We start from the raw sequence: 24,465 nt of genomic DNA on the forward strand, positions 1-24,465 counted from the left end.
CTTCTTCCCCCAGGCCATCAGAGCCATGAACAATGAACATTGAGTGCTCAGAACATTGAACTGTCCACACACAAGCACACATGAACACACACACGACACGCACACTGTGCACGCTCACACACGAGCAGCCACTTAACACTTTAACATGAGCGGGCACACACTCATGTCGCACACACGCACACTTATGGCCAAAGGAAAAGACACTTTAAATTAGAATAACAGGAACAGTGTATTGCACTACCAAAGCTAACTAGCATGTCACACATGCTCTGTAAATAACTATGTACAGATACCGAGATGTCACTCCATGTTACCTGCTACCTGTTACTGCACAATGTTGTTTTCTTCTTTTGATTCTATTATATGTACCACTGTATTGCACATCGTTGCGGGCAAGACCACCCGCATTTCATTGTATACCTGTATGCCGTGACAATTAAAACTCTTGACTTGACTTGACTTGACAGAGGGTTAACCCTTTAGTGAAAGGTTAACCTTCTGTAGTGTGGTAGTGAAAGGGTTAACCTTCTGTAGTGTGGTAGTGAAAGGTTAACCTTCTGTAGTGTGGTAGTGAAAGGTTAACCTTCTGTAGTGTGGTAGTGAAAGGTGAACCTTCTGTAGTGTGGTAGTGAAAGGTTAACCTTCTGTAGTGTGGTAGTGAAAGGGTTAACATTCTGTAGTGTGGTAGTGAAAGGTTAACCTTCTGTAGTGTGGTAGTGAAAGGTTAACCGTCTGTAGTGTGGTAGTGAAAGGTTAACCGTCTGTAGTGTGGTAGTGAAAGGTTAACCTTGTAGTGTGGTAGTGAACTGTTAACCTTGTAGTGTGGTAGTTAAAATGGTTAAACAGATTATTACCTCGGATGTCAGATTGTTGACTAGCTAACGTTTGAGATATTGGTTGATGTATATTTCCTCAGATGGCTTGTATATAAAAACATTTAATATAGGCTTCAATATAACTGGCACCAAACAGAGCTGGTATTCTGATGTACAGTAATGACCCTTCCTTCTCTTATAGGTTCCTTGGCACAAACCTGATCATTTTCTTTGTCTTGATCTATAAAATAATATAATTGCAAAACTTGATGTTTGTTATTGATGACGATGATGGTTCTGATGGAGGTCTGGCTGAAGATGATTGATCTGAGTGACGTCTGATGTTTGTTATTGATGACGACGATGGTTCTGATGGAGGTCTGGCTGAAGATGATTGATCTGAGTGACGTCTGATGTTTGTTATTGATGACGATGATGGTTCTGATGGAGGTCTGGCTGAAGATGATTGATCTGAGTGATGTCTGATGTTTGATATTGATGACGATGATGGTTCTGATGGAGGTCTGGCTGAAGATGATTGATCTGAGTGATGTCTGATGTTTGTTATTGATGACGATGATGGTTCTGATGGAGGTCTGGCTGAAGATGATTGATCTGAGTGATGTCTGATGTTTGTTATTGATGACGATGATGGTTCTGATGGAGGTCTGGCTGAAGATGATTGATCTGCTGGTCCTCAGAGCTGACGAGGTCCCTGTCCGACGCCGAGGCCATGAGGAGGCAGACGGACGGACTGACCCAGGAGTACGACCGTCTGCTGCGGGAGCACCAGGGGCTGCAGGTGAGTTAACCCTTTCACTGCCACACCACCAAAGGGTTAACCCTTTCACGGTGACAATACAGAAGGTTAAAACCCTTTCACTGCCACACCACCAAAGGGTTAACCCTTTCACGGTGACAATACAGAAGGTTAAAACCCTTTCACTGCCACACTACCAAAGGGTTAACCCTTTCACTGCCACACTACCAAAGGGTTAACCCTTTCACTGCCACACCACCAAAGGGTTAACCCTTTCACGGTGACAATACAGAAGGTTAAAACCCTTTCACTGCCACACCACCAAAGGGTTAACCCTTTCACGGTGACAATACAGAAGGTTAAAACCCTTTCACTGCCACACTACCAAAGGGTTAACCCTTTCACTGCCACAATACAGAAGGTTAAAACCATTTCACTGCCACACCACCAAAGGGTTAACCCTTTCACTGCGACAATACAGAAGGTTAAAACCCTTTCACTGCCACACCACCAAAGGGTTAACCCTTTCACTGCCACAATACAGAAGGTTAAAACCATTTCACTGCCACACCACCAAAGGGTTAACCCTTTCACTGCGACAATACAGAAGGTTAAAACCCTTTCACTGCCACACTACCAAAGTTTCAAGTTCAAGTTTCAAGTTTCTTTAATAGTTGTCATACAGAAGTACAGAATACTTTCATACAAAATGCTTCTTACTGTTACGCTCCAGAGACTGTGCTAGACAAGATAGTATCAAACATAGTATAGCATGTAATTTAGAAGAAGAAAATGAGGTCACAGTGTTCGGTATAGACATATGTACAATGTTCTGAGTTACCATATAATATACAATACTATGCAGTGTACTAATGTACAGTACTATCTAGTGCAAAGCAGAAATGGGATGAGATACAATTTAGGTACAATTTACAGTAAGGTGTACGAGTTGTAGTGCAATCCTTCATCAATAAATATAAAGTGTGGGGAGTGGGTGCTACAGTGTGTTTGTTTAAAGTGGGTGTGTGCTATAAAGTGTGTGGAGTGGGTGCTACAGTGTGTTTGTTTAAGTGAGTGTGTGCGTGTGGATGTGTGTGCTATGTGCGTTTGGTGGTTGTTGTTGTGTAGTGTTCATTCATTGTTCGTTTAGCAGCCTGATGGCCTGGGGATAGAAGCTTCTTCTGAGTCTTTCTGTGCTCGCCTTGAGACTCCGGTATCGCTTGCCTGACCGCAGCAGTTCAAAGAGGCAGTTGTTCGGGTGACTGGAGTCTTTAATGATTCTCTTAGCCTTGCCCTTGCAACGCTTGTTGTAAATGTTCTGGAGGGTGGGGAGCCCCCCTCCAATTGTGCGTTCGGCTGAACGTGTCACTCTTTGTAGTCTGCTTCGGTCTTGTGCAGTGCTATTCCCAAACCAGGAGGTGATGTTGCCGGTCAAGATGCTCTCTATTGTACAAGTTAGAAGTAGAAGTTCTTAAGGATCTTCTGACTGACTTGGAACTTCCTTAGGCGCCTGAGGAAGTAGAGGCGTTGTCGTGCCTTCTTCACAACACTGTCAATGTGTGTGGTCCATGTCAAGTCCTCGGATATGTAGGCTCCGAGGTACTTAAAGCTGTTGACTCTCTCAACCGGTGCCCCGTCGATGCTGAGGGGGCTGTAGTCCTTGACCCCCGACCTCCTGAGAGGTTAACCCTTTCACGGCGACAATACAGAAGGTTAAAACCCTTTCACTGCCACACCACCAAAGGGTTAACCCTTTCACGGCCACAATACAGAAGGTTAAAACCCTTTCACTGCCACACTGCAGGCGGTTCGTCTGCAGTGTGGTAGTGAAAGGGTTAACCTGGGTGCTCCAGTAGCACACCATGTTACCGCGCTGCGTCGCGGAACTCCGTGCTGCGTCACGGATCTGGTTGACTCCGAGTTCGATTCCCGGACTCGCCGTCATTTGCCGAATGTCTCCCCCTGCTCTCTCTCCCGTTTCACCCTACAACTGTCGGTCATGCTTGACCAGGAAAGCGATAAACGCTAAAAAAGAAAGTTTAAAAAAGAAAGGGTTAACCTTCTGTAGTGTGGTTGTGAAAGGGTTAAAAGTCGGAAAATGCCTAAATGTTGCACAATTCAAAAATAGGTCGAAAAAGGGGTGATATTGGCCATTTTGAAATGTTCTCCATCTGTCTCCTAATTTGCTAAACTTAATACGACTTGTAAATGTGTTAATTTATTGTTTGATAGTGCGGCTGTATTATTACAGTTATCTTCTCTCCGTGGCATCAAGGCTGGCAGTGCGCGTGAGGCAGACAATAAAGGCATCACTGTTAGATGATTGAATTTCTCTAATGAACGCATCTATTTCAGTCGCGCTGCTCGCTCATAACGGGGGGGGGGGGGGGAGGCTCCGTCACTGAGGCGGGGCGGGGGCAGCGCCCACACACACACACACACATGCACAGACACACACACACACACACACGCACGCACGCACGCACACACAGACACACACACACCAAACACACACACATACATACACACACGAACACCCGCACCAAACACATACACACACATGCACACGCACACACACGCACACACACCAAACACACATTTGCACACACATACACACGCACACACACCAAACACACATTTGCACACACACACACACACACACACACCAAACATTCCCCACTCCCTTCTGTTTGTTCAGAGTATGTCAAAAACCTCACCATTATGCATCTTTCCTTTACTGTTTCAGTAGCGCGACCAAAGTGTGCACACCTGGGAGTTCTACGTTAATTTATACCATCATACATTATTATGTAAGGGATAATGTATAGCTATACTCGGTCATTGTCGCAAAATAATTGACCGACACAGAGTTTAGAACACCGAGGCGCAGCACCGAGGTGTTCTAAACGCAGTGAAGGTCAATAATTTTGCGACAATGATCGAGTATAGCTATACATTATCCCGCTTATTACATGGCTAACTTACTAACAATATACCTAATTCATTTTACACCATCGACAAGACGAGATCAAATGCAGACGCAGTTCTGTTCTGGCTCCGCTGTCAGCCCAAATAAAGTGATTATTATTATCGCCGGCAGCCGGCAGGTCTGTGGTCTGATTGCACTGATGAGTGCAGCTGTGGATATGCTGAGCTTAGCTTTCGTGACTGCGATCTAAATGCTTGATTGTGATTGGTCAATAGCGCTAGTTACCCGTATCACCGGTGATTATTGCGTGTTGCCCATGGCAGTGGTCAGTTATCGAAAAGAAATTCACCGCTGTCAGGGGCGCGTCTATATTAATCCCAGCCGAAGAGTGCAAGAGTGCTTCCGCATTTTGCCCTGATTGGCCCCGGTAACGCCCTCCAAATGCGCATTTTCTTTTCCCCCGCTCAAGACGCCTGTATATTATCGCAACGTGATTCACTCGCAACGCCATATCGTTTTCCCTGTACATTGCAACGTTAACACAACGCAGCTGTCAACTGTACTTTACATATTATCCAAACGACGACCACATGTACTTTACATATTATGGAATACATGTCAATCAATCAATCGCATACCCCTTAGTTAGCTGCATGTTAGCTCCATGTTAGCTCAGTTAGCTCATGTTAGCTCAGCAGTTAGCTCATGTTAGCTCAGTAGTTAGCTTCATGTTAGCTCCATGTTAGCTCAGCAGTTAGCTCATGTTAGCTCAGTTAGCTCAGTAGTTAGCTCCATGTTAGCTCAGTAGTTAGCTCAGTTAGCTCAGCAGTTAGCTTCATGTTAGCTCAGTAGTTGGCTTCATGTTAGCTCAGTAGTTATCAATCAATCAATCAATTGTAGCGCTGGGATAAAGGAGTCGGAGGCGGTGTATCGAAGTTGAACCTAATTCCTTTATTCAACAGCAGCATAACAACAATGTCAACGTAGTCGAATCGATAGGTAGAATGCTCGAGGCAGGAAGTGCTACACACTATCATCCGGGGGGAACTACTATTCCCAACAGTTCTGTGTGAATTATGTACAGTCACTACACAATCAATCATGTACCTCTTGCACGGCTGCGGCGCGGCGGCTGGCGTGGCTGAATAACAGTAGCAGTGATCGCCTGCTGCGTCCATCGCGTGTATATATATACCCTATTAGTATTAATAGCATATAGCAATATATAGCAATAGCAATAGCATATAGTATTAATGTGATTGACCAGCGTTAATGTGTGCTGCATCTGTGATTAGTGTTGAATGGGGGTCTGAACCGCATCGAACCAAGCGGCGACATCATGCGCATGCGCGGCGAGCGGCGAGCACCTGGGCGGTGGAAAAGGAAATGCGCATTACCGTACTGGCGTATGGCGAAGAATGCACTCTTCGGCTGGGATTAATATAGACGCGTCAGGGGCAACCAAGCGCTATTAACCAATCACAATCAAGCATTTCGGCAAATGTTAAAATTCACCCTGCGTTCAGTCTAGTGTTTTTCGTTTAACGTTCCGCTGTGATCACAGAATAGTCCCCTCTTTTGTCATCGTCAGCTCTTTGATGTATGTTTTTACAGTGTGAGTTAAATAAATAGTGTTTTTTTGTGATACAAAAGCCTCTGTTCCTCTCCTTCCTTTAACACTTTCAGTGCCAGCAGGGGGTGCACATTTAGTGCTTGAATGCCCAGCACCCACTCCAATGTTAACGTTAATATCGCCTAATCTATGTTTTAAATTATGTGTCTAATCTGCCCGTCGCTTATCAAAGACTCATTTTCCAGTCAACATTGTCGAAGCGGATTGTTTTTTTATCGGTTCATTTCCGTTTTCTAGCATTTTGAAAATCCCTCGTTTTCAAGAAGGGAAAAAAAATAATCCCTGATAAACGCTGATGTACTGTAATATTCTAGAACGTTGTCATTTTTCTGCCTATTCATGAATCGTTTTCAAATAAACGCTAGATTATCGATAGTATATGTGTACGCATGCACGCTGGTGCCGCGCGCTGAACATCGATTCTCCTAGTTCCTGACCGCTCGCACAGTCAAACAGCCTGGGGGACACATAGGGAAACGCTTATATCTCCGTGAAAACGGGTCTGATTATCCCAAGACTGGTAAAATAGATTCCTTACCTGAGATCAGATGGTATCCAAATGGATTATTCCAATTCCTGATCGCCATTCCAAAAATCTATCCTTTTATTGATCCCACGCGTATACTGTAAAACACACTAACCATGCTGTGCTGAGGGTCCAGCATGAAGCTGATCGGCCCCGGTTACATGCGTGAGAAGTAAAACGTGGATTCCGGGGTTTTTTTTCTCATCGATTTTCATTGAGTCCAATCCAAAAGGGTGAATTACCATCTGGGAGACGATAGGGGGCGCTTTTTTCACATCTGAGCGCCTGGGGTGGCTGATTTACCAACGGTAGACTCGCTTGATGCAATATGAATTCAGATCGCTAATAAAATAAAATAAATGAATATTCTCGTGATGGGCATTCAACCCGCGGGGGGTAAACCCGAGATAACTTGGGTTGGGCAATCAAAGTGTTAATGGAAACCCTGTGTGTGGGGATTTAGTTAAACTGTAAGACTGTAAACCGTGTCTCACATCATCACATCATAATAACAAAGTTAAACTGTAAGACTTGTTGTGGAATATTTTAAATGAGCCAAACAGTGAAACTGTAGAAATTCAGATGAGTCAGAACATAGTTTATTTCTGTTTCTGTGGCCACAGAAAAAGGATCCTCAGTTTACAATCAGAGAGACAAGTGTACACACAAGCGTCTGACCAGAAAGTGAGAACAAGCTCTGGTCAGACTTACCATTAACACTTTGAGTGCCGGGACACGTCTTTTCACGTCTTTGCTGGCCATGCTAAAGTTGCCGGGGGACGCTGTACAGCGTCCTTATATCAATATTTCAAAAATCTGCGATCGGATTCATAATGTCCCTCCGCTGGCCTGAGATCCACCAGCAGGACCCACTGAGCTCTCTGGCGGTTCAGGAGCGCCATCTGGTGGCCGATCGGCGCAATCGCCAAAACAGGATGTTGAATAGAGGTTGTCATGACGACGTAGTACTTCCGGGCGCTCGCTATGGTTCATGTGACTCTGGCTCGTCACGCTACACGGTGATCGATTGCCAATAACTCGATAAACAACATGATTTGGACGTATATACCATTATACAAGCTGGAGATGGACCGGGTAAAAATATATCCCATAATGATACAATTTCTACTCGACGATGATCGCCCAACGGCGCGCGGAGACTGAGGTGAGTTTCAGCGTGTAACGTTACCTTCTTCGATAATAACTGATATTATCAACATTTGACCCACATTAGATGATTGGTATAACGCTGCCCACGGAATTATAAACGCCCCCTCGCCCATCCGGTCAACATCAGATGACGTGTAGTAACTTCTAGAAGTACGTCTAGTTGGAATTTTTTATATTGCGCTGATTGCCATCAAACTGTATTTCATCATCAATATAATGTATTTGGGGCTATATATCACGTTCTGGAGAAAGCTGCAGAAAGAGATGAAAACATACTTATACATTAGACCATACTTTACTATGAATATGTGAATGAAAAAGTTTAACGTTGCTACACAATGAACAATACATATAGGACTTTGAATGGGCCCTAATAATGGCAATGTAGCAATAGAATTTAAAAAGTTATAGCCCTGCAAAGAAGGGGACTTTCTCCATAGACAAATAGCGCTGGCAATCTATGGTATATCATTAATTTAACCTTAGGCAACCAAAGTGTTAAGTACAAAGTTGACATGACGTCAATAGATGAACAGATTGACAAGAAAGGTAAACAAAGATGAACAAAGATGAGAAAATGAAAACAAAAGATGGGTTTAGGGGTTTTGTCGTGTCTTCACACAAGACTGGAGACAAGGCCAAATGTCATATCTAAGTCAAGCTGTCTTGGCCCTTGGCCGTTGTTTTAACCCTTTCACTGCCACACGACAGAAGGTTAACCCTTTACTATCACACAACCGACGGTCGGCTGTCGTGTGGCAGTGAAAGGGTTAACCTTGTGTGTATTGTCGCAGTGAAAGGGTTAACCGGTTGGTAGTGCGGCAGTGAAAGGGTTAAGAACATACGCCAGACTGTCGCCTAGTGACTTGACTAGTTAAACCAGTTAAAGCTTTGAACAGATAAATGTGTAATTATAACGGAGCTATGAAACATGTCCAATAAGCTGTACAAATGATGCAACATAATAAATTACCATTACACTAGTTAACTCTAACTAGTCACGGCTGTACAGATAATATGTATTTACACAGAGCTATGGACATGACTGTAAACCGTCTCTCACATCATAATAACAAGTTTAGTTTAGTTTAGTTCACTCAGTTTATTTGATCAGTGCAGATCAATCAACAGTTTATACATTTATAAATGTATACAAATAAAAAACTGTAAATATGCCAACATTAGTAGGGTTGCTAGTTTTCAGTTGTAGTCCCTGGGCTCGATGTTTAAGCCAGAAAAGAAACAGAAAAATAGAAGGATATTAAAGCTAATATAAAAACAGTTTAAAACATATTCTGTACATTCACTCACTAGGCATTCGTGCATCTATACAAAAATAGATACCCACCTGGGTACCTGGCAACGAGGAAACCTGGTCCCCAAGCAGGAATCGAACCCTGGACATTCTTGCTGTGAGGCGACAGTGTTAACCACTACACCACCGTAGGACGGTGAAGAGACGTTGGGCTGAGTTCGGTTAATGATGCCATAATTCTCTGCTGTGCTTTTAGGCGCGCACACACACGCTAACATTGAGTGTCGTTGCATGCCAATTAAAGACCTCTGCGACAGGTCCTGCATTATTATACACGCGCACGCTCTGTGCTCTCTCTCTGTCTGGCTTGTGCACGCGACAAATACCTCCCGCGCATACAGGAGACAAACGGCGTCTAACCTGACTGCATAAACGCAACGTTCAGAAAAGTGAAATGAAACGTTGTTGTTTTCCCTTAACACTTTCAGAGCCCAAGCTTAATCTTGATTTACCGCTTGAATTCCCACCATCCACTTCGCCTAATCTATGTTTTAAATCTATGTGTCTAATCTGCCCGTCGCTTATCAAAGACTCGTTTTCCAGTCAACATTGTCGAAGCGGATTGTTTTTTTATCGGTTCATTTTCGTTTTATAGCATTTTGAAAAGTTCTCATTTTCAAGGAAAATATAAATATACCATGATAATCGCCCTTTACCGGAATATTCTAGAATACACATTATATGTGTACGTATGCACGCTATATAGGCAATCTAAAAAATCGATTATCTGATTTCCTCAAAGCGATCGCGCACAGACAGACACATCACACATAGGGCGAACGCTGAGATCTCAGCGAATACAACTCTGATTATCCCAAGACTTGTAAAATAGATTCCTTACCTCAGATCAGATATTCTCCAAAAAGATCATTCCAATTCCTGATCGCCATTCCAAAAATCGATCGCTTTTATTGATCCAACGCTACATACTGTACATATGTATTCCATGCTGTTCTGAGGGTCCACAATGAATCCGATCGGCTCGGGTTACATGCCTGAGAAGTAAAATGTGGATTCCGGATTTTTCTTTTCTCATCCATTTTCATTGAGTCCATTCCAAAAGGGTGCATTACCATCTGGGAGACGATAGGGGCGGCCTTTTCACATCTGAGCTCCTACAGGGGCTGCATACCAACGGGAGACTCGGTTGATGAAATATGAATTCAGATCGCTAATAAAAAAAATAAACGCTAATTGTCGTCGTGGGCATTCGGGCATTGGGCTGATAAAACGTGTTATGTCGTTTTGGGCATTGAAAGTGTTAATGTAACCGCAGCCTCAGGCTAGTAGGCAAGCATACGGGGGCTGAGCAGCTGGACTGACCACATGCCACGTCTGCCCCCTGCAGCTCAGGTGGGGGAGGGGTTAGGTGGGGGAGAGGTTAGGTGGGGGAGGGGTTAGGTGGGGGAGCGGTTAGGTGGGGGAGGGGTTAGGTGGGGGAGGGGTTAGGTGGGGGAGGGGTTAGGTGGGGGAGGGGTTAGGTGGGGGAGCGGTTAGGTGGGGGAGCGGTTAGGTGGGGGAGGGGTTAGGTGGGGGAGGGGTTAGGTGGGGGAGGGGTTAGGTGGGGGAGGGGTTAGGTGGGGGAGCGGTTAGGTGGGGGAGGGGTTAGGTGGGGGAGGGGTTAGGTGGGGGAGGGGTTAGGTGGGGGAGCGGTTAGGTGGGGGAGGGGTTAGGTGGGGGAGGGGTTAGGTGGGGGAGCGGTTAGGAGTGTTGCAATGTAGGTAAAGTAATGCTGCATGTTAAGAGAAACCATTTCAAGCCTTTGCAGCTCTGTCGCTCAAAACGAGCTATTGTGGTATCATCTTGGTTAATAAGACATAGATTGAAAAGTATCCGCCCGATTTGTACAGGTGATGGCTTATCAGTGTTTCCCCTAGGATTTTTTTCAGGGGGGGGGGGGGGGTGGTAGGCCCCCAAAACTACTAGTGTTGCTCCGGACGCGCGTGTCACGGATACGTGGCGTCAACAGTGTCGTCATAGACGCTTGTTAGTATCGGTGCATTTCTCTACACTGAGCTGAAATGAAACGATTGCAAATAAATTAGGTAAATAAATATTAACAATATTTATTTACAACACATACATTAACTTATTTACAATTATACATACAGTAGTGACAACACACATATGAACAATTTACAATACAGGGAGAGTGTTTCCCACAGGATTTTGTGAGACTGTGGTGGGTGAACCTCGGACCCTCTAGTCCAGTGGTTCTCAAACCTCTCCTCGAGACACCCCAGCTGTTCCATGTATTTGTTAAATTCCACCACCAGCACACCTGATTCAACTAATAAAGGGCTAGTTAAGTTGAATCAGGTGTGCTGGTGGTGGAATTTAACAAATACATGGAACGGCTGGGGTGCTTCGAGGAGAGGATTGGGAAGCACTGGACTAGGGGGGTCCGGGGGCATGCTCCCCCGGAATAGTTTAAATTTTTTTGTACATTTTAAAGTTAAATGCATCAATCTGGTGCACTTTGAGAGCAAAATAAAGAGGCCAGATCTATGATGAACGTTGTGCTCAAAACACAAAATCGACTAGACTAGAGCATACATTTGAGCCATCAAAGAAATTAAGCAAAACTGGTTACCTGTGTTGAACTGGTTTATTTTTTAGAAAATATAAAAATATATTCATTTGGAACGAGAACCTGTGGAGTTGCTATAGTCGTGAAACGGAAGTTGAATATTGAATTGAAGGGAGTATGGTCTGATGCAGATGGTCGGATAACCATAGCTAAAATTATACACAAGAATAGGAAAATAGCGTTGGTAGCGGTATATGCCCCAAATTTGTACGAAGCTAATTTCTACACTACACTTACCAGAACAATGTTAGACCTTCCTGAATACTCATTTATAATTGGTGCGGATTTTAATGCCATTTAATGCCATAAATCTTATCCCACCTTTTCCAACGAACAGAAAAATTCATCTAATGCGTTAAAGGATTGGTTGAAGAATACAGGTGTAAATGATCTATGGCGATCACTCAACCCCACGACCCGGAAGTACTCTTGTCGATCTGCAAGACATAACACACTTTCCAGAATAGATTATGTTTTTGCATCCCCGAGACTATTTGATAACTGACGTGGGAATGGTACCCAATGCAGATCACTGTTATTTACTCCTAAAAGGATCATTTGGTATACTGTCATCCCGAGCCCCAAGATGGCGATTTAACTCGATACTGCTGAATAACAAGGAATTCATTACACAACTCAAAGAAGCTCTTTCTGTATTCCTACTGGAGAATGCGAAATCGATGCAGGACCCCAGAATATTATGGATGTCGGTAAAGGGATTGATTTACCGGATGCTTTTCCTCCAAAATACGCAAGAATCGTTGCTCAAAACTGGCAGAGCTGGAAACGCTTTACTCTACGTTATTTTCCTTTTTACAATACAACTACTCGGTTTGACTGGAAACTCAAATTAATGTGCTAAAAAAGAGATTAACGCCATTTATAAACAACAATCTGAAATACAAATACGTAGCACAAGACAACAGCACTACTCTCAGGGTTCTAAACCAAGTCACCTACTAGCTATGCGGTTAAGAGTCAACGCAAAATTTGCAGATATAAATTCCATTAAAGCGCAACAAGGACTTGTTACAGACCCTAAAAAAATCAACGAGACATTCAAAGAGTTCTACTCCAACTTGTATAAATCAGAAACGACCTTCGATCAAAACAAAATGGACACATATCTTAATCAAATTAACCTCTCCAAACTATCAGAGGATGACGCTAAACAGTTAGAAACACCCATCACACTAGATGAACTTAGGGAGGCCATATCTGAAATGCAAAGTGGTAGGGCTCCTGGAAGAGACGGTATCCCACCAGAAATGTACCTCTCATGTTGGGACGTAATTGGACCCCTATTACTTAATATGATTTTATACTCAATCAAGGAGGGGAACTTCCATAAGAACGACAATATTGCACTCATAACAGTCCTCCTTAAAAAAGACAAAGACCCCACCGAGTGTGGTAGTTACAGACCCTTAAGCCTCCTCGGAACCGATATCAAGCTGTATTCTAAGGTATTAGCCATCAGACTCCAAAAGCATATGACGTCCTTAGTTCATCCGGACCAGACTGGCTTCATAAGAGGCCGCTTGATCACGGATAACATAAGACGATTACTATACGTACAAGATGCCAGCAAGGACGACACCACACCTAAGGCGATGCTGTCCCTGGATGCAATGAAAGCTTTTGACAGGTTGGAATGGTCGTATCTATGGGCAGTATTAGAAAGGATGGGGTTAGGAAAAGGATTCATTGATATGATTAAAGTATTATACAAAGACCCATCGGCCATGATTACAACAGGTATAATCACCTCCGAAATCTTTCCGGTATCGCGCTCTTCTAGACAGGGTTGCCCTCTTAGTCCCGGACTATTCGATTTATCATTAGAGCCTTTAGCACAATATATAAGACAATCCCAATTCATAGAACCAATCGCAATCAAGGGCACACAACACAAAATTAGTTTATATGCGGACAATGTAATACTGTTCATGCAAAACCCTAACACCGCAATGCCTCATCTTCTCAAGTTGATTGATGACTTTGGCAATCTATTGAGATTTAGGATAAATTGGCCAAAGTCGGCTTTCCTTCCACTTAATGCCCCTGCAAAGAATACAAGTCTTCCAGAAGAAATACCAATGGTTAAACACTTTAGATGTTTGGGAGTTGAAGTATTCCCTACTATAAGCCAAACGGTGAAGTACAATTACATAAAAATCCAAAATAAGATCAAATACGACTTTGACAGATGGTCAAAACTTTAAAACTCAGTTCAGGCACGGATATCAATAGTTAAGATGGATGTCCTACCTAGAATCAACTTCATTAGCTCAATGCTACCGTTACCCCCTCCAGAGGGTTACTGGAAAAAATTACACTCTACCGCATACAAATTTATTTGGAATAACAAACCACCACTTATAAAAAGATCCACCGCACAGAGAATCAAAGCCGATGGAGGTATGGCATTTCCAGATTTTTACCACTATTTTAAGGCGTACACTTTAAGACCACTGACAACCTGGTTTGATTCCCAAGCATCAGTATCCTGGAGAAATTTAGTAAATATAGTAGCACCACATAGACTGCAGGACATAGTATACACCAAATTATCAATTAAGCAATGCGAATTGTAATTTGGCCCCATTATTACTCATGCGATCCAAATATGAAACACAAAAAAAATATTCTAACCCACATAAATGGCATAGTCATACTCCCCTATTCAATAACAATGCACTCCTGATTGGAAAACGACTTATAAGATACCCTAAATGGGAAAAGCAGGGCATACACACATTAGGAGATGTTTTCAACAAACGGGGTTTTTGTAGATATGAAGAAATACATAAAAAATGTAATCTCACCAGATCCACATATTATTTTTACGCACAGTTATTGGTATGTTTGAAGGCTCATGGAGTCCCATTAAGGATACCAATTGAACACCACAGATACCACAAATTCTTCTATGAAAGAGAGACATCGAGAGGTTTTGTATCAGATTTTTATCATCAATTACTAACGTCCTCGTATGAAATCCTCCCCCTAGACTCAGTCTGGAGGAGGGATATACCAGACCTGGACATTTTTTTTGATTGGCAAGAAGCCTGGGCAAACGTTCGACTTGCGTCACTTAACCCGGACCATCAACAAATCAATCTTAACTATATTCATAGGACATACCTGACTCCTATAAGATTGAACAGAATGGGTCTTAAACAAGACTCCAGATGCTCCCTATGTACAAATGGGGATGAGGGTACATTTATGCACATGTACTGGGATTGCCCACCAGTTAAGATATTCTGGAAAGAAGTGTCCCAGCAATTATCAAATTTCTTAATTCTGAATATACCTGTACACCCCTCTGTATTGCTGTTGAATGATGTTTTTGAGTTTGCAGTCCCTATACAGCTAAAGAGATTAGTTTTATCTGGTATCACAGCGGCTAAAAAGCTGATAGCATCACGATGGTTTCAACCGGAAAAAAATTGTAGAAAGGTTTGGATTCTTATATATCTCGATGTGATTTATCTAGAAATATCTACAGCAAGGATTTTAGGTGTCAGTGAAACCAACATTGCAATCTGGTTAGAAGTGGTGGAGAGAATAAAAGCTAGCATATGAATTGTAGTGCCTGGTAAGGAGCGAATGATAATGGTTGGATTATCCAAGTGGGGGTCCGGGGGGGGGGGGGGGGGGGCGAGAGCATATGTGTGTAGGGTATTAGATAGCAAGTATTAGGTATATATCTCGTATAATACATTTCTTTAAATGGTGATTTAATTGGATGTGTACTGTTAATTAATGCTTGTATATCTAATAATATAATATCTAATAATTATGTTGTTATGTTTATGTGTATGTTTAAAAAATAATTAAAAAAATATATATAAAAAAATATATATATACTGGATTACTATTACGACTACTACCACTGCCAATACTACATCCCTATTGGCAATGTATCAGTCTAGGTAATTAATGGGAAACACTGAGGGAGGCACATACAACACTCATAACTATTTACAACCAGTGTCAGAGCGAGCACACTCAAGTTGTTCGGAGATTCTGAGTGCACACTGGACCCTCTGACCAAAGAGTCAGTTTATCAGAGCGGAGCAGATTTTCAGAGTGAATTTATTAACTCACCTTAACTAGGGCCCTATGAACTTGCTGAAGCTTCTCTCTGTATAATTATTTTGTAAGTTTAAATATCAACATTATCTGGCCATCCTCAGTACTCATACACACAGAAAGGGAGAATGGCTTATATGAACTATCCAATTCATATATCAATCAACTTATATCAACTATCCAGTTCATTTTTATAGTGTAACGTTACTTGAAAGAGAGAGAGAGAGAGAGAGAGAGAGAGAGACTGAGACTTGTTACGCGCGACGCTAGTCGGTCTCGGAATTGTCTCTGAGTTGTCTCAGAATGGATTTGGTAGGTCTTTTCTGCGTCTCCGTAGACCGTGCCGCACCACCGTTTTAAAGTCTTAGTGAAGATTGATTTATATGAAAACCGATTTATGTATAATTTAGCTAGCTCACCAATGTGACTGTGATTAAAGCAAACTTTAATAAGGGGGGTCCCGTTGGTGGGGCGGGTAGGGGATGGCAATGGTAGGGGAAACACTGGGCTTATTTTTTGTAGGTATGAACCTGTACTTTAATTTCATATCAAAACTAATTTGAAGATTGCTCAACAAGACCTAAAGTCTGCCTGGTCAGATATTGGTGTTAAATCAATGTTTATATTCATGTATTTATTGACGTTAAATTAATCATCTGTGCCTCGTTTACACACATACTTTTTTATCTTCTCTCTCCAGCATCTTCAGGACGGTGGAGACAAAAAGGACAGTTAGCCATCCTGATGACCACCAAAATGTTTACACAATGCATCACAGCGATGACCTTTCTAAGAGATGCCACAGTGATTACCTTCCTGTGAGGTGGCACAACGCTTTGCCTTCCTGTGAGATGCCACAGCGATTACCTTCCTGTGAGATGGCACAGTACTGTGCATGTCACCAAAAAACAACGTCCACCAAAGTTCACCAGAGTTGTTGACATCATCTTGTATGTATGTGCCACCAAATCAGCCCGGACCCACTTATTATTTGCAATGGATTGGAAGAGACTTCCCAGTACAATATTATTGTGATACTGCAGTAATGTTGTGATTTGATACTGTGATATATTGCTTCATTTGAACACGGTGTAAAGCTTAAATAATATCCATTTGAGTGATATGTCAAGAATCCATTACCAAATGAAATGCAATGCAACCATCTCTCAATTTAGTTTATTTTCCTTTTCAAAAACTTAATTTATTATAATGTACTTAATTAAAAACCCTAAAATCTGAATAAAAACATCCCAATCCTTGGCATCAGTCTATCAGTACGATGTTACAGGAAACCTTATTCCCTGTTTAATGGATTCATTTACTTTTTCTTAAAATATTGTAGTTAACTAAATTAAGACAATCGTCCATAAATGACTACAAATGCTGTAAACTAAATGAGGCTTCCAGTGAATAATAGTTCCAAGTCTGACCTTGGAGAACTTGCTAAATATAATATATGTGACCGGTTTGTTTTTTCTTTTTTCTCCACTGTATTTTGTGTGTTTTTTGCCAGTTCACAACACTGAATGTTTTCGAAGATTTTAATCCTTCAGACAATTAACCACACCGGCCCGTTTTCAGCGGAGGTTTTCAAAATTCCAAAACTTTTGGATTACTATATACATTCTATGCTATATACCTTCTCAACTAAAGTCAGCAGAGGTTGAGTCGTTTTAACTGACTGTTGACTTTCTTTTCTCTTTTTTTATCAAATCTTTTTTATTATTTTCTTTTTTCCTTCCACATGAAAAGAGACAAAACACAATACAGTAATAATAATAATAATAATAATAATAATAATAATAATAAACAATAATAGGACAAGACTTCACAGGACAATAACAGCAGTAATAATAATAACAGTAATGACAATAAATAGAAATAATACAAATGATAAAAAACAGAATATAAAATTAATATGCCACAGACATTAAAAAAAATGTCCTGTTCCTTCCCCCACTCCCCCCCCAGGACCCCTCAGGACCAACACCCCGACCCCACTCCCCCCCAGGACCCCTCAGGACCAACACCCCGACCCCACTCCCCCCCCAGGACCCCTCAGGACCAACACCCCGACCCCACTCCCCCCCCAGGACCCCTCAGGACCAACACCCCGACCCCACTCCCCCCCAGGACCCCTCAGGACCAACACCCGACCCCACTCCCCCCCAGGACCCCTCAGGACCAACACCCCGACCCCACTCCCCCCCCAGGACCCCTCAGGACCAACACCCCGACCCCACTCCCCCCCCAGGACCCCTCAGGACCAACACCCCGACCCCACTCCCCCCCAGGACCCCTCAGGACCAACACGCCGACCCCACTCCCCCCCCAGGACCCCTCAGGACCAACACCCCGACCCCACTCCCCCCCAGGACCCCTCAGGACCAACACCACTCCCCCCCCAGGACCCCTCAGGACCAACACCCCGACCCCACTCCCCCCCCAGGACCCCTCAGGACCAACACCCGACCCCGCTTCGCAACTAGATCATGGCCTTTACTCTCTCAGCCACTGAGGCCTGCAGTTCAATGTTGGTCTCTATCCAACTCCAACTCCTATCACCCGAGCCGTGGAGATCTCCATGTAAATGAAATCCAAAAGTGTCAAAGACCAATTAAAGTTTTTCGGGTTGTTTCCACCTCATCATGGCTATACATTTTTTGGCTGCTGTAACTCCCGCTAAAATTTGTCTTTTGACTGTTGACTTTTTAACATTATTATTTTACAGATGAACACTTTTTAGAGGTGATACATTGCTATATATAAAGGTGTATTGACTAATACAACTGCAAGGTCATCAGTTAAAAATGTCCCAAGTGGACTTGAATGTGCGTCTGAAGTACCGCGGTGAACACCTGAATGTACTTTGAATTGGTGTTTCTAACTTCAATAAAATACCTTGAGAAATATCGATATTCAATACCATTTTCAATACCACAGGGCCCTGTTCAGTTTCATATCTTCACATACGTTTGCATCATACATTGTCTGTCCACACAGCCGGTAGGCTCGGCTGTGACGTGTGGTTTTAATCGCGTGTCTTGATTCTACTCGGCTTCTCTGTAGTATTATAAGAGAAATATCATTTTTTTTTTATTTTTTTTTTAGAAACTATTGTATTGAAACAGATAAAATCAATATTTTTGACAACACTTCTTTGAATGTACTTTAGGCTTGCTGCTTGAGTGCCGCATGGACCCCTGTTGCAGTGACTGATGACATCTTTATTTAAGTGCTATGCAGATGTCCCTAGTCTCTAGGAGTTTGTACAGGATCTCCACTATGCATGGTTTTTACACAGCATTAGTGAAAACGAATGTATGTAAAAATACGTCTGTTAACCTTAGATGGAATGAATGATAATGTATTCCTTTTTATTTCCATTTGCTCTGGTTGCACTATTATTTACATTCATTGTTTTGACGGAAGAGCCAGTGAGAAACAACTAGCCTGTCGACTGAAGAAACCAAACGTCCCCCAAACATCTCCTTTAAAACAGTATAGACCTAACATTTAAAGCAGATTAAAACCCTTACCTGGGATCATACTGATTGTCTTTAACCTAAAATGAGAACACATTTGGCTCTCAGAAGGTTAACAATTATTATCTTTTTTTCTCCTGGTTTCCTGTGTAAATGATTATTGTTCTCTCCTGCATTCATAAAGAAAAGAAAATTTATCAGGAAAAGAAAACCCCATTGTATTCAGTCCTGGCTTCAGAGATTCAGTGATTTTCAAATGTTTTGTTAACCCTTTCACTGCCACGCGACAGAAGGTTAGCCCTTTACTATCGCACAACCGACGGCGATGCTGCATCATTAGCATCATTAGCTCCGCATTTGCGGAGCTAATGATGGAGCATCGCCGTCGGTTGTGCGATAGTAAAGGGCTAACCTTCTGTATTGTCACAGTGAAAGGGTTAACCGGCTGTCGTGTGGCAGTGAAAGGGTGTTAATCATAGTAAGGCTCGTCCTAGAAAACAATAGAGTTGTTGCATTGAATGGTTGTGTCGTTCTCTTTCCTCCAACATGGCTTCCTGGCTGTAACCATTGGTAACCACTTTTTGAAATGCCTAATTTCTGCGCAATGGCAGGTAAAGTCACTGGAATGACTGTGTTCCACTGTGACTCGTTTACAAGACCCAATAATAGGATGCCAACCTATTTGAACTGTTGTCGATATATATTTCTCATGGATCTACATATAGCCACCATTGTTTCCTCCCAACATGGAAGAAAGCTTGGCATTCTAAACATTCCTCCCAACATGTCTTCTCGTCTGGCTCCGTTTGTGAGTAAGTTTGTTTTATTTCCGTATGGCTATGGTTGTGTCTTCACTATAATGCTGTTATCTTGCTGCGCGACAAGACGCAGAACGCACTGTGCCTTTCAGCACATCTCACTCTGTAGACATGTATCAAATAAAGAGAACTTCTTTACACACTGTCAGTCATTATTCAAAGCTATTTCAAATTCCTGTGTTATGGTATATTATAGACCAACGATGTCCACGATACAATTTTAATGTTGAAAATATTCAATGTTCAAAAATGCTTTACGACATTTAAAAGGTGTCGAAAATTACAACAATAATTCAAGACAATAACGCAACTATGTACGTTCAGATTTTTGTCAAGCAAGGGAGAAATTGCGTACGTTATTGAGATGGCAACTTCCGTCAAATTGCTTCCGCTTGTTTTGTATATATTTGGTCTCCCTGTCGGTGGCCCTCTGCGTGGAGGTCAGTGTAGTAGAGGAGGTCAGTGTAGTGGAGGAGGTCAGTGTAGTGGAGGTCAGTGTAGTAGAGGAGGTCAGTGTAGTGGAGGAGGTCAGTGTAGTGGAGGCAGCTGGAGGTCAGTGTAGTAGAGGAGGTCAGTGTAGTGGAGGTCAGTGTAGTGGAGGTCAGTGTAGTGGAGGTCAGTGTGGAGGTCAGTGTAGTGGAGGTCAGTGTAGTGGAGGTCAGTGTAGTGGAGGTCAGTGTAGAGGTCAGTGTAGTAGAGGAGGTCAGTGTAGTGGAGGTCAGTGTAGAGGAGGTCAGTGTAGTGGAGGTCAGTGTAGTGGAGGTCAGTGTAGTGGAGGTCAGTGTAGTGGAGGTCAGTGTATTGGAGGTCAGTGTAGTGGAGGTCAGTGTGGAGGTCAGTGTAGTGGAGGTCAGTGTAGTGGAGGTCAGTGTAGAGGAGGTCAGTGTAGTGGAGGTCAGTGTAGTGGAGGTCAGTGTAGAGGTCAGTGTAGTGGAGGTCAGTGTGGAGGTCAGTGTAGTGGAGGTCAGTGTAGTGGAGGTCAGTGTGGAGGTCAGTGTAGTGGAGGTCAGTGTGGAGGTCAGTGTAGTGGAGGTCAGTGTAGTGGAGGTCAGTGTGGAGGTCAGTGTAGTGGAGGTCAGTGTAGTGGAGGTCAGTGTGGAGGTCAGTGTAGAGGTCAGTGTAGTGGAGGTCAGTGTAGTGGAGGTCAGTGTAGAGGTCAGTGTAGAGGAGGTCAGTGTGGAGGTCAGTGTAGTGGAGGTCAGTGTAGTGACAGGTCAGTGTGGAGGTCAGTGTAGTGGAGGTCAGTGTAGTGGAGGTCAGTGTGGAGGTCAGTGTAGTGGAGGTCAGTGTAGTGGAGGTCAGTGTAGTGGAGGTCAGTGTAGTGGAGGTCAGTGTAGTGGAGGTCAGTGTAGTGGAGGTCAGTGTGGAGGTCAGTGTAGTGGAGGTCAGTGTAGTGGAGGTCAGTGTAGAGGTCAGTGTAGTGGAGGTCAGTGTAGTGGAGGTCAGTGTAGAGGAGGTCAGTGTAGTGGAGGTCAGTGTAGAGGAGGTCAGTGTAGAGGAGGTCAGTGTAGTGGAGGTCAGTGTAGTGGAGGTCAGTGTAGTGGAGGTCAGTGTAGTGGAGGTCAGTGTAGAGGAGGTCAGTGTAGTGGAGGTCAGTGTAGAGGTCAGTGTAGAGGAGGTCAGTGTAGAGGAGGTCAGTGTAGAGGAGGTCAGTGTAGTGGAGGTCAGTGTAGAGGAGGTCAGTGTAGTGGAGGTCAGTGTAGAGGAGGTCAGTGTAGTGGAGGTCAGTGTAGAGGAGGTCAGTGTAGTGGAGGTCAGTGTAGTGGAGGTCAGTGTAGAGGAGGTCAGTGTAGTGGAGGTCAGTGTAGTGGAGGTCAGTGTAGTGGAGGTCAGTGTAGAGGAGGTCAGTGTAGTGGAGGTCAGTGTAGTGGAGGTCAGTGTAGTGGAGGTCAGTGTAGTGGAGGTCAGTGTAGAGGAGGTCAGTGTAGTGGAGGTCAGTGTAGTGGAGGTCAGTGTAGAGGAGGTCAGTGTAGTGGAGGTCAGTGTAGTGCAGGTCAGTGTAGTGGAGGTCAGTGTAGTGGAGGTCAGTGTAGTGGAGGTCAGTGTAGTGGAGGTCAGTGTAGTGGAGGTCAGTGTAGAGGAGGTCAGTGTAGAGGAGGTCAGTGTAGTGGAGGTCAGTGTAGAGGAGGTCATTGTAGTGGAGGTCAGTGTGGAGGTCAGTGTAGTGGAGGTCAGTGTAGTGGAGGTCAGTGTGGAGGTCAGTGTAGTGGAGGTCAGTGTAGTGGAGGTCAGTGTAGTGGAGGTCAGTGTAGAGGAGGTCAGTGTAGAGGTCAGTGTAGAGGTCAGTGTGGAGGTCAGTGTAGTGGAGGTCAGTGTAGTGGAGGTCAGTGTGGAGGTCAGTGTAGTGGAGGTCAGTGTAGTGGAGGTCAGTGTAGTGGAGGTCAGTGTAGTGGAGGTCAGTGTAGTGGAGGTCAGTGTAGAGGAGGTCAGTGTAGTGGAGGTCAGTGTGGAGGTCAGTGTAGTGGAGGTCAGTGTAGTGGAGGTCAGTGTGGAGGTCAGTGTGGAGGTCAGTGTGGAGGTCAGTGTAGTAGAGGTCAGTGTAGTGGAGGTCAGTGTAGTAGAGGTCAGTGTAGTGGAGGTCAGTGTAGTGGAGCCTAAATCTGCCAAGAATACTTTTTTTATCTTTTCTCTCCAGCATCTTCAGGACGGTGGAGACAAAAAGGACAGTTAGCCATCCTGATGACCACCAAAATGTTTACACAATGCATCACAGCGATGACCTTTCTAAGAGATGCCACAGTGATTACCTTCCAAAAAACAACGTCCACCAAAGTTCACCAGAGTTGTTGACATCATCTTGTATGTATGTGCCACCAAATCAGCCCGGATCCACTTATTATTTGCAATGGATTGGAAGAGACTTCCCAGTACAATATTATTGTGATACTGCAGTAATGTTGTGATTTGATACTGTGATATATTGCTTCATTTGAACACGGTGTAAAGCTTAAATAATATCCATTTGAGTGATATGTCAAGAATCCATTACTAAATGAAATGCAATGCAACCATCTCTCAATTTAGTTTATTTTCCTTTTCAAAAACATTTATTATAATGTACTTAATTAAAAACCCTAAAATCTGAATAAAAACATCACAATCCTTGGCATCAGTCTATCAGTATGATGTTACAGGAAACCTTATTCCCTGTTTTCTTAAAATATTGTAGTTAACTAAATTAAGACAATCGTCCATAAATGACTACAAATGCTGTAAACTAAATGAGGCTTCCAGTGAATAATAGTTCCAAGTCTGACCTTGGAGAACTTGTTTTTTCTTTTTTCTCCACTGTATTTTGTGTGTTTTTTGCCAGTTCACAACACTGAATGTTTTGAAAGATTTAAATCCTTCAGACAATTAACCACACTGGCCCGTTTTCAGCGGAGGTTTTCAAAATTCCAAAACTTTGGTTTACTATATACATTCTATGCTATATACCTTCTCAACTAAAGTCAGCAGAGGTTGAGTCGTTTTAAAAGTGTTACTCCTGAAGATAGTCTGTGGTGGATTTGGTGACACCTTGTGGTGACTGTTGACTTTCTTTTCTCTTTTTTTATCAAATCTTTTTTATTATTATTACTTTTTTCCTTCCACATGAAACAAGACAAAACACAATACAGTAATAATAATAATAATAATAAACAATAATAGGACAAGACTTCACAGGACAATAACAGCAGTAATAATAATAACAGTAATGACAATAAATAGAAATAATACAAATGATAAAAAACAATATAAAATTAATATGCCACAGACATTAACCCTTTCACTGCCACACGACAGAAGGTTAGCCCTTTACTATCACACAACCAATGGTGATGCTCCATCATTAGCTCTGCATCCGCAACAGACAAGACTTCACCAGAGTGAATACAGAGGGTTCACCAAAATGGTGAGCCTCAAAAACAGGACGACCAGATTAGAGCCACAAAACATCTAAAAAAAAAAAAAACTGTACAGTTCTGGAACAACATCCTATGGACGGATGAGACAAAGATCAACTTGTACCAGAATGATGGGAAGAGAAGAGTATGGAGAAGGAAATGAACCGCTCATGATCCAAAGCATACCACCTCAATAGTGAAGCATGGCGGTCAGGGCTGGTTCTCACTTTTTGGGGGCCGCTATTTTGTGAAACTGGTGGGGGGATTCCAAACGTCAAGAAACTCTTTTCCTTGACCGAATCTGCATTATAACATCTCCCAAATGCACATAAATGAGACGGATACTGCATTTCCCTTAAGTTTCTGACTACAATATTGAAATTTAAATGGAACTACATTTTTGTCAGTAAGCTACTTATGTTCTATTTTTTTTTTA

General features: G+C 43.0%; 1 protein-coding gene across 2 annotated transcripts in view; it reads left to right on the top strand.

Moving 5' to 3' along the window:
* The window catches only part of LOC311246341 (B-cell receptor-associated protein 29-like), a 66,208-nt gene extending 48,298 nt beyond the window's left edge, over nucleotides 1-17,910 (top strand). For both annotated transcript variants that reach the window (XM_084338484.1, XM_084338483.1), the window contains 2 exons: nucleotides 1,517-1,617; nucleotides 16,540-17,910. In XM_084338484.1, coding sequence (XP_084194610.1) covers nucleotides 1,517-1,617; nucleotides 16,540-16,575 — 137 coding nt within the window. In that variant the 3' untranslated portion in view covers nucleotides 16,576-17,910. The remainder of the gene's footprint in view (nucleotides 1-1,516; nucleotides 1,618-16,539) is intronic.
* Nucleotides 17,911-24,465: the final 6,555 nt, after the last annotated feature.

This window comes from Notolepis coatsorum, assembly GCF_963971535.1.
Source record: "Notolepis coatsorum genome assembly, contig: SUPER_1_unloc_1, whole genome shotgun sequence".
Classification (NCBI taxonomy): Eukaryota; Metazoa; Chordata; class Actinopteri; order Aulopiformes; family Paralepididae; genus Notolepis; species Notolepis coatsorum.